This window comes from Nycticebus coucang, chromosome 7 (assembly GCF_027406575.1).
Source record: "Nycticebus coucang isolate mNycCou1 chromosome 7, mNycCou1.pri, whole genome shotgun sequence".
Lineage (NCBI taxonomy): Eukaryota > Metazoa > Chordata > Mammalia > Primates > Lorisidae > Nycticebus > Nycticebus coucang.
In genome coordinates, this window is record NC_069786.1 from 596,152 (window position 1) to 608,845 (window position 12,694).

General features: G+C 40.9%; 2 protein-coding genes across 4 annotated transcripts in view; one reads left to right on the plus strand and one right to left on the minus strand.

Annotated features, from left to right (window-relative positions):
• The window catches only part of DEFB1 (defensin beta 1), a 229,237-nt gene that overhangs the window by 133,272 nt on the left and 83,271 nt on the right, over positions 1–12,694 (plus strand). The gene's annotated exons all lie outside the window — the stretch shown is intronic.
• AGPAT5 (1-acylglycerol-3-phosphate O-acyltransferase 5) overlaps positions 1–12,694 on the minus strand; it is a 52,373-nt gene that overhangs the window by 27,488 nt on the left and 12,191 nt on the right. For 2 of the 3 annotated variants that reach the window (XM_053596666.1, XM_053596664.1), the window contains exons 2-4: positions 5,294–5,363; positions 3,699–3,814; positions 1,241–1,330 (exon numbers count right to left, since the gene is read on the minus strand). In XM_053596666.1, coding sequence (XP_053452641.1) covers positions 1,241–1,330; positions 3,699–3,814; positions 5,294–5,363 — 276 coding nt within the window. The remainder of the gene's footprint in view (positions 1–1,240; positions 1,331–3,698; positions 3,815–5,293; positions 5,364–12,694) is intronic. The other variant, XM_053596665.1, reaches the window with a different exon arrangement.

Consider the following 12,694-nt stretch of genomic DNA (forward strand, 5'->3'; position numbering starts at 1 on the left):
AATTCACCACACCGTTTCAAAATAAGTAAACTCTTTTAATAAACCTAGTTCGGCTCTTGAGGGTCAACAGTAATAGCATAAAGGAGCACAATTCACCTCATTACATTCTACTTCCTCCTCATTCCCAAAGAGGACTCGATTTCCTAACACAGAAACACCTAGAAAATGTACACAAGTAAACAAAGTTCACGCTGGGCACTTGACAGTGACTGTGGAGGACTCTTCCTTCACCAGGAGCCCTGACTGCTGCCCAGGAGCCCTGGTAAGGGAGAGTAAAGAGGAGGGAGGAGAAAGGGGACAAGAAAGCACGAAGAAGAGAATCTGGTGCGTGTGAGCTGAACTTGTAGGCACGCGTAATGCACTGAAAGGTAACGCCCAAGCAGTCATTACAATCTTGGTTTGTCCTAGAAGGAAGTCGTGAGGAAAACGACATTGCAGCAATTAGTAGTCTTCAAATAAAAGATTGAGACCCCACACATACCTTTTGTGGAGCAAAGTTTTTGTAAAATAATGTTTGCAGTGAATTATTTTTCATTTGCAGATATCCTTTTGTTGGTTTTTCAAATAACTCAGTCTACACAAAAAATCCAAATTTATACTGACAGAGAATAGCTCTGCTTCTAAAACTAAATCTGATATTAAAGAAGATAAAGAAATTTGATGAACCCTTAAAATAGCTTCACTGCAGGGTACAAATGCAGTTCTATTTTCTATTTATAAACTCTAAACACTCGTAAGTGTTCTTTTTACTCGTCTTGAAGGTCAATATTGACAACCATCAGCAAAAGATCTAACCAAAGAAAAATGCTTATCTATATTTAGAGGATTTTTTTTGCCTCAACAAAACTGAATTATTAATTAAATACAGGATGATGATATACTTTACAAAATAATTCACAGATTTTAACTTAATTCTTTTTTTTTTTTTTTTTTGTAGAGACAGAGTCTCATTTTATGGCCCTCGGTAGAGTGCCATGGCCTCACACAGCTCACAGCAACCTCCAACTCCTGGGCTTAGGCGATTCTCTTGCCTCAGCCTCCCGAGCAGCTGGGACTACAGGCCCCTGCCACAACACCTGGCTATTTTCTTTGGTTGCAGTTTGGCCGGGGCCGGGTTTGAACCCGCCACCCTCTAAACATGGGGCCGGCGTCCCACCGACTGAGCCACAGGCGCCGCCCTTAACTTAATTCTTAAGTTTAAAGATGAGAATTGATAAGAATAAAAAAGGCATAGTCTTACAGGAGTTCCTGCGTTCACGTAGCTCTGCAGCTTGTTTCTCATTTCTCTTTCATTAAATTTGGCACTTCGTTTTACATAGATTCCTCCATGCTGCCACATTAAAAAAATTGGGGGAAAAAGGATTTATTCTTAAGATAACCAATGGCTATAGTCATCAGAAAGACAACTATACTTCCAAAGAATACAGAGTGAACAAACATTTCAGAATTCAAACTATATTTAACGCATTTAAATATCAGCATCTTAACAACGTTTAGATAAAAACACTTGTTTCTGGCTCGGCTCCCGTAGCACAGTTATAGTGCCGGCCATATGCACTGAAGCTGGCAGGTTCAAACCCAGCCCAGGCCAGGTAAACAACAATGACAACTGCAACAAAGAAATAGTTGGGCACTGTGGCAGGTGCCTGTAGTCCCAGCTACTTGGGAGGCTGAGGCAAGAGAATTGCTGAAGCCCAAGAGCTCATTTGAGGTTGCTGTGAGCCATAGCACTCTACCATGGGTGACCAAAGTAAAACTCTGCCTCCAAAAAAAAAATAATAAAAACAAAACAAACAAAAAAAGACTTGTTTCAACATAACTCAAATAAAACTGCATGCTACATGGTATTGAAAAATACATGAACATTTTTGTTGAGTTAAAATAAAAATCTTTCCTAAAAACACTTTTGTTAAATAAAAAACTTGATCAGATGGATCTTAACCTCCAATTTTCCACTAAAAAGTGTCCTTAAAATGTCAACACACACGAATGATTTAAAACCAAACCAAACCAAACCAAACCACACCAACCCAAAACTCCTGCTTCCTCAGTACAAGCATTTCTTTTTTCTTTTTCTCTCTTCTTTTTTTTTTTTTTTTGAGTCAGAGCCTCAAGTTGTTGCCCTGGGTAGAGTGCCGTGACATCACAGCTCACAGCAACCTCCAAATACTGGGCTTAAGCGATTCTCCTGCCTCCGCCTCCCAAGTAGCTGGGACCACAGGCGCCTGGCTATTTTTTGGTTGCAGCTGTCGTTTAGTGGGCTCGGGCTGGATTCAAACCCGCCAGCTCAGGTGTAGGTGGCTGACGCCTTAGCCGCTTGAGCCACAGGTGCCAAGCCTATTTCTCTCGTTCTTTCTTTCTTTCTTTCTTTCCCCCGCCCCTCCCTTTTTTAGCATTTTTTTGGCCAGGGCTGGGTTTGAACCCACCACCTCCGGCATATGGGGCCACCGCCCTACTCCTTTGAGCCACAGAAGCATTTCTTTAAAGGGTTGTTTGCCCTTTAGAAGTAATAGAGGAAGATCTGGTTATGGTAACAGCTGTGAGTGCTAGACCGTCACAGGTGTAAAATATATTAACACTGCCTTATGCCAGTTTGGGGTGTACAGAGATGACCGTGAGCACCTCCACCATCCCATCCAAAAATGTGAATGAAAAAGACAAAATGTAAAAGGAAAAGCTCTCGGACTGACAGATGTGACAATACCTGGCTCGTCAATGGAAAAGAACCCCAAAACTCTGTAAAATAATTTAGTGAGGGGGCGGCACCTGTGGCTCAAAGGGGTAGGGCACCGGCCCCATATGCCCGAGGTGGTGGGTTCAAACCCAGCCCTGGCCAAAAACTGCAAAAAAAAAAAAAAAAAAAGTCAACACACACAATTTTTAGGGATTAAAAAAAATTGGCTTAGCTACAGATATTTGCGTGGCAAGCTTATGGATTCAATGGTGTTCCCTAAAATCAGTATATTAAAGCCCTAATTTCCACTCTGATTGTACTTGGAGACAGGGACTTTAGAGTTAGGGTTAGGACTTTAAGCCTAAAGAGTCCTATCAGAGGGTGCTCCCAATCTAATGCAACTTAACTATAATTGACCCTCCATATTCACAGATTCAATGAACTAGGGATCAAAAATACTTGGGGGAAGAAAATAATAAAAAATAACAATATAACAACAAAATAATAAAACAATACAGTGTAACAACTATTTACCTGGCATTTACATTGTATTGGGTATTATAAATAATGTAGAAATGACTTGAAGTATACCTGAGATAGCCCCCGGGTCATATGCAAAAACTTTGCCATTTTATACCAGGGACTTGAACATCTTTAGATTTTGGTATTCATGGGGGTCATGAAAACAATCCTTACTCCTCAGATGTTGAGAGACAGCTATACATGGATAACCAAACATGTACTGAATTACACACCATTAAAAATACCAAACAAGGGCGGCGCCTGTGGCTCAGAGGAGTAGGGCACCACCCCATATGCCACAGGTGGTGGGTTCAAACACAGCCCTGGCTAAAACTGCAAAAAAAAACATTAAAAAAACAAAAAAAAAAAAAACAAAAAAAAATTACTTCAATTTAGAATAAGCTATTAAACCCATTTTAGAAACCATACATTATATTAATAAGCTAACATGTTAAATTTTAAAATACAGAAGTTTTAAAGAGAAAGTGTGAACAAAACTTACCTGAGAAAAATAACACCCATACAAAGGAAGCCATTTTAACCCATCTTTCAGCACATAGCGCACATGTCCCAGAGCATCCTGCCTGGAGGCCAACATATCGGCAATAATCCAGTCAACTGCAAAGACAGAAACCAATCAGTGCCAGTGCAACACACGACTGCCCAGCACTCCCTTCACTGAAACAGAAGAAAGTCTCTTCACAGGACTGTATTAGGAATGTGTTTTGAAAAGAAAGTTTAAAATTACTTTAAATTGACAGTAGATACTTAAAAAATATAAATTCTGTGTTTTAGGAGCTTTTAAAAAATATTTCTCAAAAGGCTTTTTATTTGAGGCATAAAATACAATAAGTCACAAAACAGCAAAATAATCCAATAGCAGGATGTACACGGAATAAAATAAGCTTTTCTGATTCCTGAAGTCCAGAAAACAAAGTTGTTTTTTTAATGAAAAATGGGAAATTTTAAGCAAACATGGCTAAATGAAATTATCAAGTACAACTTCAGAATTCTATGTATGTGTGCATATATGTGTACAACAAAAGGTAAGAACACTTTACTAATGAATTTTAAGACTCAGTACGAGGTTGCCATGGCATTCAAACAAAGGTCTCACATACCTTACAACCCTGGTAGGTTAACATACGTGTTCCTTACATAACCAAGGGACACAGACCCCAGCTAGTAACTATAACTTTACAGATATGTTATTGACAAAAGGTCATAAAACAAGTATACTTCCTCAAATTAAGTTAGTTAAGCTTTGAAACAGAAGAAATTCCCAACAAAGAGTGGTCCTTGCCAAAGCAAAGAAACAGAAAGCAGCAAACTGCGTGCAGAAGATGGTAAACAAGGATACGGCTTAATGATTAAAAGGCAACAAAATGAAATTGAAAAGACCAATGATAAAAGGTCCTGAGAACCAGAGAAATTTGGATTTAAAAGTAAATGGGAACAAACTATACAAAGTACCCTATCTCTTAAAGAGAAAGAAAATATAAAAATGAAACATGAGGGAGACTTTTCTAGTTAATCCATAGATGAATTTGAAAGAGGAATACCTGAAAAGAAAATTGTTATGATTCTGTGGATATAGTCCTAACATCACGTATGTGTTCAGGCCATAGAATTTAAAACAAAAGAAGTAAACTGCATCCAACAGAGGGAGAAGGTACATTTTAGCAAAAGTCACAGGTTTCACATTCTTGACTTTCCAAAAAGTAAAATCACAAAAATACAAGGATATATCTGCATAGAAAATTCATGTTTTTTAAAAAAAAAAAAAACAACTAGGGCAGCACCTGTGGCTCAAAGGAATAGGGCACCGGTCCCATATACAGAGGGTGGTGAGTTCAAACCCGGCCCCGGCCAAACTGCAACAAAAAATAGCGGGGCATTGTGGCGGGCACCTGTAGACCCGGCTGAGAGAATCACCTAAGCCCAAGAGCTGAAGGTTGCTGTGAGCTGCGATGCCACCACACTCTACCGAGGGCAACATAGTAAGACTCTGTCTCCAAAAAAAAAGTAAAAGATTATTACTCTGAATGCCCATGTACATTTGTAGAAAAACCTGTTTTATGCAAATGAAATACAAACCTGTGCTTTGATGATTTGCTAAATATATTATATTTTCTTTATTTTTTGGCAAATCTCCATATAGGAATATCTAAAAGATAAAACAAAAAGGAACATTACTTTGATATTTTAAAACACATATTACTGAAATATACAAAATAAGACAATATATAAAAATTGACAAACACACAATGTTGTGAATATTTGCATCAATGATTACCAAAAACTAGATTTCTCTTATGAGCTCACAGACTATATAGAGTTCATATTTACAATGCAGCTGGGCAGGCTAATCATCATAAAGCAAAATAGAATGATCAATATCCCCATAAGAAAAATAAAAGACCCATTTGTTGATTACTGTGGAAGGCTGACACCACAGCATCTATTTTGTAGGCCAAGTGCTATTTCCGGTACTAACAGACTTAAGTTTCTATTTCCCTGAAAATGCTAGGCCTAAGTTTCTATTTCCCTGCAAACGCCAGGCCGCTTCTCGTAAATCATGAGCGAAACTTGGAAGCTTGCTGTTTGGAACTTATCTCCACCAAGGCCAGGTTGCTTGGATACCTGTTGACGTAAACCTCCTCCTTCACCTACCCTTATATACCCTGGAAGAACTTTGCAATAAACGAGCTTGATCAGACTCCTGTCTTGTCTCCATTCTTCGCGCCCCTTGCCCCTTCCCATTCTCACCCACTCCTCCAGGTATCCCTGTCGACTGACCCACAGGCCGGGACACGTGGCGCCCAAACAGGGACCTGGATACGAGGGAAAACGGTGAAGAAGACTGGAGGCAGCCGGCCAGCTCAGAGAAACATCGGGACCTGGCCACGCAGTAGCTTGCTGCACTGGAACGAGGATCTCGGTGAGTAGTAGCGATCATGGGGCAAGAACTCAGTCAGCATGAGTTATTTGTGGAACAGTTAAGAGATGCACTCAAGATGTGAGGAGTAAAGTCAAAATTAAACAGCTATTTCAATTTTTTGACTTCTTAAAAGAAGTCTGTCCTTGGTTTCCTCAAGAAGGAACCATAGACGAGAAAAGATGGAAAAGAGTAGGTGATGCTTTAAATGATTTTTATCAGATATTTGGACCTGAAAAAATACCAGTCACTGCTTTCTCGTACTGGAATCTCATTAATGATATTATTAGCTATCGCAGTGTTTGCCCCGCAGTTGCGGATGTCATAAAAAAGGGAGAAGAACTGTTACATCACCACAAAGAAAGGGATATTAAATCCCAAAATCCGTCCCAGGATTTTGGGGCTGCTGGAGGCACTCCTCCTAGCTGTCAGCTTAATGAGCAAGAAGATCTTATCTCACTAGAGTGATGAGGAATCAAACAAAGAGGAATCAGACCTTCCCAGCCCTCTATAAATTACCAAAAAAACAGACAAAAAAGGGCAAGGAAATTTATCTTAAGGGCTATTGCCATTCCTTCATGCCATGCAGATAGGATCACTTGGAAAAGTGACGAGCCTGTATAGGTTGATCAATGGCCCCTCTCAAAAGAAAAATTAGAAGCCGCTCAGCAGTTAGTGCAGGAACAACTAAAAGCTGGGCATATAGAGGAAAGCAACTCCCCATGGAACACTCCAATCTTTGTCATAAAAAAGAAATCAGGGCGATGGAGACTATTACAAGATTTAAGAGCTGTAAACTCCAGTAAGGTCCTCATGGGGGCGTTGCAACCAGGATTACCCACTCCTGTGGCCATCCCTCTTGGTTACTATAAAATTATCATTGATCTTAAAGACTGTTTTTTCACTATACCACTCCATCCATAGATCAAAAAAGATTTGCATTCAGTCTCCCCTCTATCAACTTCGAGGAACCTATGAAAAGATTCCAATGGAAAGTTTTACCACAGGGCATGGCCAACAGCCCCACCTTATGCCAAAAATTTGTTGCCGCAGCTATTCAGGAAACTAGGCTTCGCTGGAACTCCATGTACATCATTCATTTTATGGATGATATTCTTATTGCTGGACAGAATGCTCAGCAGGTTTTACTATGTTACAGTGATTTATCATCCTCCCTCACAAACCAGGGACTTCAAATAGCCCCGGAAAAAGTTCAGCTAAAAGATCCCTACCTTTATCTTGGTTTCCACCTAACTGGACCCAGAATTACTAATACTCAAGCTGCCCTCAGATTGGACAAATTAAAAACACTAAATGATTTTCAAAAGTTCTTAGGGGATATAAACTGGCTTAGACCTTACTTAAAACTAACCACAGGGGATTTAAAACCTTTATTTGCTATTTTACAAGGTGATAGCAACCCCAATTCTCCTAGAACATTAACAGAAGAAGGCCGTCAGGTTTTAGCATTAGTACAACAAGCTATTCAGTCACAATTTGTTACAACCATAGATTACACTCAGCCCCTGAGTTACATCATTTGTAAAACTTCTCTTACACCCACAGCAGTATTTTGGCAAACTGCCCCCATAATGTGGATCCACTTACCCGCTTCTCCCACGAAAGTTATTTATCCCTATTATCAGGCTGTCGCGGATATCATCATTATGGGAAGGGAAAATAGTAAAAAATACTTTGGTAAAGAACCAGATATCATTATACAGCCTTATTCTCAGGCACAAATTAATTGGTTATTTCAAACTACAGAACATTGGCCTATTGCTTGTGCTTCTTATTCAGGTAAACTTGACAATCATTATCCACCCAATAAATTATTAAAATTTATTAGTACACATGACTTTGTATTTCCCACAAGAACCTCCAATTCCCCATTGCCCAATGCCTTATTAGTTTTCACAGATGGCTCCTCTTCTGGTCATGCAGCCTACACCTTTAATACAGAGATTGTGCAAATTCAGGTAAAATCAAATTCTGCACAAATTGTAGAACTTCAAGCAATTATCACAGTTTTCTCCGCATTTCCCAATCGAGCTTTAAATATTTATACTGATAGTGCTTATTTAGCTTATTCAGTTCCCTTATTAGAGACAGCAGCACAAATCAAACATGTATCAGAAACTGCTACCTTTTTCTTGCAACTCCAAAATCTTATACACCAAAATCTTATACACCCTTTTTCATTGGACACCTTACAGCTCATTCCAATTTACCTGGCCCCCTAACTGATGGTAACCGCAGAGCGGACAAAGCCACTCACTTAGTCTGTACTGCCCAAACCACCACAGAGCCTGATCGGATTGCATTAGCCTCCTCTGCTCACCAATTACATCATCTAAACGCTCACACCCTTAGACTCATGTTTCAAATTACCCGGGAACAAGCCCGCCACATCGTAAAGCAATGCCCTTCTTGTGTAATTCTACTCCCTACTCCCCATCTAGGAGTAAATCCTCGAGGTCTCATACCCAATGCCATCTGGCAAATGGATGTTACTCACCTACCTGAATTTGGAAAACTCAAGTATGTTCATGTAACCATAGATACCTTCAGTGGATTTATTTATGCCACTGGCCAGTCAGGGGAGGCCGGCAAACATGTCATTGCCCATGTACTAGCCACCATGGCTGTACTAAGCATCCCTAAACAAATTAAAACTGAGAATGGTCCAGGATACACAGGACATGCATTTAACGCCTTCTGTAAACACCTTGGTATCAAACACATCACTGGTATACCATTTAACCCACAAGGGCAGGGCATAGTAGAACATGCCCACTTATCTCTTAAAAACACTCTAGAAAAAATAAAGAAGGGGGAATGGTACCCTGTTAAGGGGTCCCCAAGAAATCTCTTGTCCCATTCATTACTCATTTTAAATTTTTTTACACTGGACCCAGACAGCCGGTCTGCAGCAGACCACTTCTGGCACCCAGATACTAAATGGGATTTTGCCACTGCCCTATGGAAAGATCCATTAGATAATAAATGGCACGGCCCCGATCTAGTTTTAATTTGGGGTAGAGGTGCCGTATGCATATATTCACAGAAGATGGAAGCAGCACGATGTTACCTAACGACTGGTCAAACAAGTAGATAACATCATCACCTCTACATCCAGGGAGCAAGAGGCCCCCTGAGAAGGCTTTCTTTCCTTTTCTTTGCAGGTAACTGTGAGCACCTGGATGTAGCTGCTGCTGGGAATCTCTCTCCTGATACGAAAAAATGAAGGTGGTTTTGGTAATCCCCATGAGGCTCGGGCACTCTTACAAAAATTAACTGGTACTCCTTGCGAGTGCCGTGGTGGCACCTGGAATGGTGAGACAACCCCTCTCCTAAATGTAGATTGTGATGATAAAACAGCATACTTAGTAATGAGACAAAATATTCATGGAGCACAGGCATGGGTCTGTAGCAAAAAAGGCTAAAATTATCCCCATCTCTAATAACAAGCCTGGACCATGCCCTTGTATAGAATTCCATCCATCTGTACATAATACTTGTTATGAGCAGGTTCAACTATGTACTGGTACAGATAATCATACCTATTTTACAGCAATCTTGACCAGACATTTTTCGGGGACATTTGGAGGGGAGTGGGACACAGTCCCTCAGGTCCAGGGGACCTCAAATAAATATGCCCAATCTGGCTGTCCCGATACAGTAGGAAAAACAGTTTGCTGGAATAAGACTCCATCTGTGCACGTCTCTGATGGAGGTGGATCCCAAGATCAGGTAAGACAGAATATAGTCCAAAAGCAACTGGAAAACATTGTAAACCACATGTCTCCTAAATTTAATTACCATCCAATAGCTTTACCCAAAAATAGGGATGCAAATCTAGACCCCCAAACCCTGAAAATGGTAGACATCACACATAGGTTACTTAAACAATCCAACCCTTCTTTGGCTGAAAATTGCTGGTTATGCCTTCATTTAGGACTATCTATGCCTATTGCTATCAATGTTAATTCCATTGAATTATCATCTAATAACTGCATGCCCATCATGCCTTTACCTGTACAACCTGTCTTTTCTGAAGCACCCTGTATTGTGTCCCCTTATAGAGACGACAGTTATGCTATTGATATTGGCATACTCTCTTTGACCAATTGCACTGACATCATCAATATTACTTATTCCCCGTGTGCTCCCAATGATATGGTATTTGTTTGTGGCAATAACTTGGCATATACCATTCTACCCACTAATTGGACAGGATTATGTACTATCGCCCTTTTGCTACCCGATATAGATATAGTCAATGGAAATGAATCTTTACCTATACCATCCTTTGATTATATATCTGGCCGTTCTAGAAGGGCTGTCCAATTTCTTCCTCTCTTGGCCACTCTGGGAATCACTGCTGGCATGGCCACTGGTACCGCCGGTATGGGCATTGCTGTACATAAATATACTGAACTATCCCAACTTATGGCAGAAGATATACAAGCCCTATCAGGCACAGTTAGAGATCTTCAAGATCAATTAGATTCCTTAGCTGAAGTAGTACTACAGAATAGAAGAGGTTTAGATCTTCTAACAGCTAACCAAGGAGGCATCTGCTTAGCATTACAGGAAAAATGCTGCTTTTATGCAAATAAGTCAGGAATTCTTCGAGACAAAATAAAAAAATTACAAGATAATCTAGAGGAAAGAAGAAGAAAAATTATGGACAACCTGTTTTGGAGCGGACTAAATGGCTTTTTACCTTATCTCCTTCCATTTTTAGGGCCCCTCCTTGGCTTACTAATATTGCTGTCTCTAGGACCTTTTGTTTTTAACAAAGTCGTGGCCTTTATAAAACAAATTGATGCTATTAAAATGCAGCCCCTCCAGGTTCATTATCACAGACTTGCTATGGAAGATGAACGCATAACCATAACTACTTATGGGGACTGGCTAGTCAAGGACGGGTAACAAGGACCCTCATCTCAGACTTTGCTTATCCTACCAACCTAAGACAGGAGCCTGGTCAGATAGCTACCGTGTATCCCATGACGGGTAAGGAGGATCAGCTGAGATGGTAAGGCGGTCCCAACCTAAGACAGACACAGTCACTCCGCCCTCTCGGTCGAGAGTTGGCAAAACTTTAAAAGTAAAATGTACATTTAAAAATATTATAAAAAAGGGGGACCTGTGGAAGGCTGACACCACAGCATCTATTTTGTAGGCCAAGTGCTATTTCCGGTACTAACAGACTTAAGTTTCTATTTCCCTGAAAATGCTAGGCCTAGGTTTCTATTTCCCTGCAAACGCCAGGCCGCTTCTCGTAAATCATGTGAGCGAAACTTGGAAGCTTGCCGTTTGGAACTTATCTCCACCAAGGCCAGGTTGCTTGGATACCTGGTGATGTAAACCTCCTCCTTCACCTACCCTTATATACCCTGGAAGAGCTTTGCAATAAACGAGACTTGATCAGACTCCTGTCTTATCTCCATTCTTCACGCCCCTTGCCCCTTCCCATTCTCACCCCCTCCTCCAGGTATCCCTGTCGACTGACCCGTGGGCCAGGACAACTAACAATACAGACTACTGCTCCTACGACAAACCTTCCAAGAGCCTACAACTCAGTGGAAGAGACAGATGCATAGAAAATAACTGTAACGAGACACAATGCAAATATTATGGAAATGCATTTTATTTTAAAGAAGTATGAACTGCAGAGCAGGAATATTCATTAGGTGTGATTTCAGCAGATGGGATGAAAAGAAAATGTTCATAAAAATTAAGACCAAACAGAAGCAGGGATGTTGGAGGCCTTTTCTGGTACAGGAGTGGTGCCATGGCTGAGGAGCTGGTAGACTGGAACAAGGAAGTCACAAGGGTGACTCTGAATAAGAATGTCTTTTGAATCCCATGCTAAAGATTAAAACATTCTGTAAGTACTAAGGAAAACATGATTCCATAATTAGGAGTCACTTATTTCTATCAAGAACAGAATTCAAAGGCTGGACCTGGTGGCTCACGCCTGTAATCCCAGCACAGTGGGAGGCCAAGGCAGGTGGATTGCCTAAGCTCACAGGTTCGAGACCAGCCTGAGCCAGAGCGAGACCTCTAAAAACAGCTAGGTGTTGTGGCAGGCACCTGTAGTCCCAGCTATTCAGGAGGCTGAGGCAAGAGAATCGCTTGAGCCTAAGAGTTGGAGGCTGCTGTGAGCTATGACCATTTATAGTACCAATGATACAACATTACCCTTTTATTTTTTTATTTCCTTGCTTATTTTTTATTTTTATTTCTTTACTTTTTTTGTTATTGTTGTTGAGACAGAGTCCCACCCTATGCCCCAGCAGAGCGCAATGGTGTCATAGTTCACTGCAACCTCAGACTCTGGCTGTGGGCATCCCGCTGCCTCAACCTCCAGAAGCTGCTGGGATTACAGGTGCTTGCCACAGCGTCCGGCTGGGTTTTTCTTTTTTTTTTTTAGGAGTCGTGGGTCTTACTCTCGCTCAGGCAAGTCTCGAACTCCTGAGCTCAAGCAATTCTCCCTCCTCAGCCTCCCACAGTGCCGGGATTACAGGCGGGAGCCACTGTGACTGACA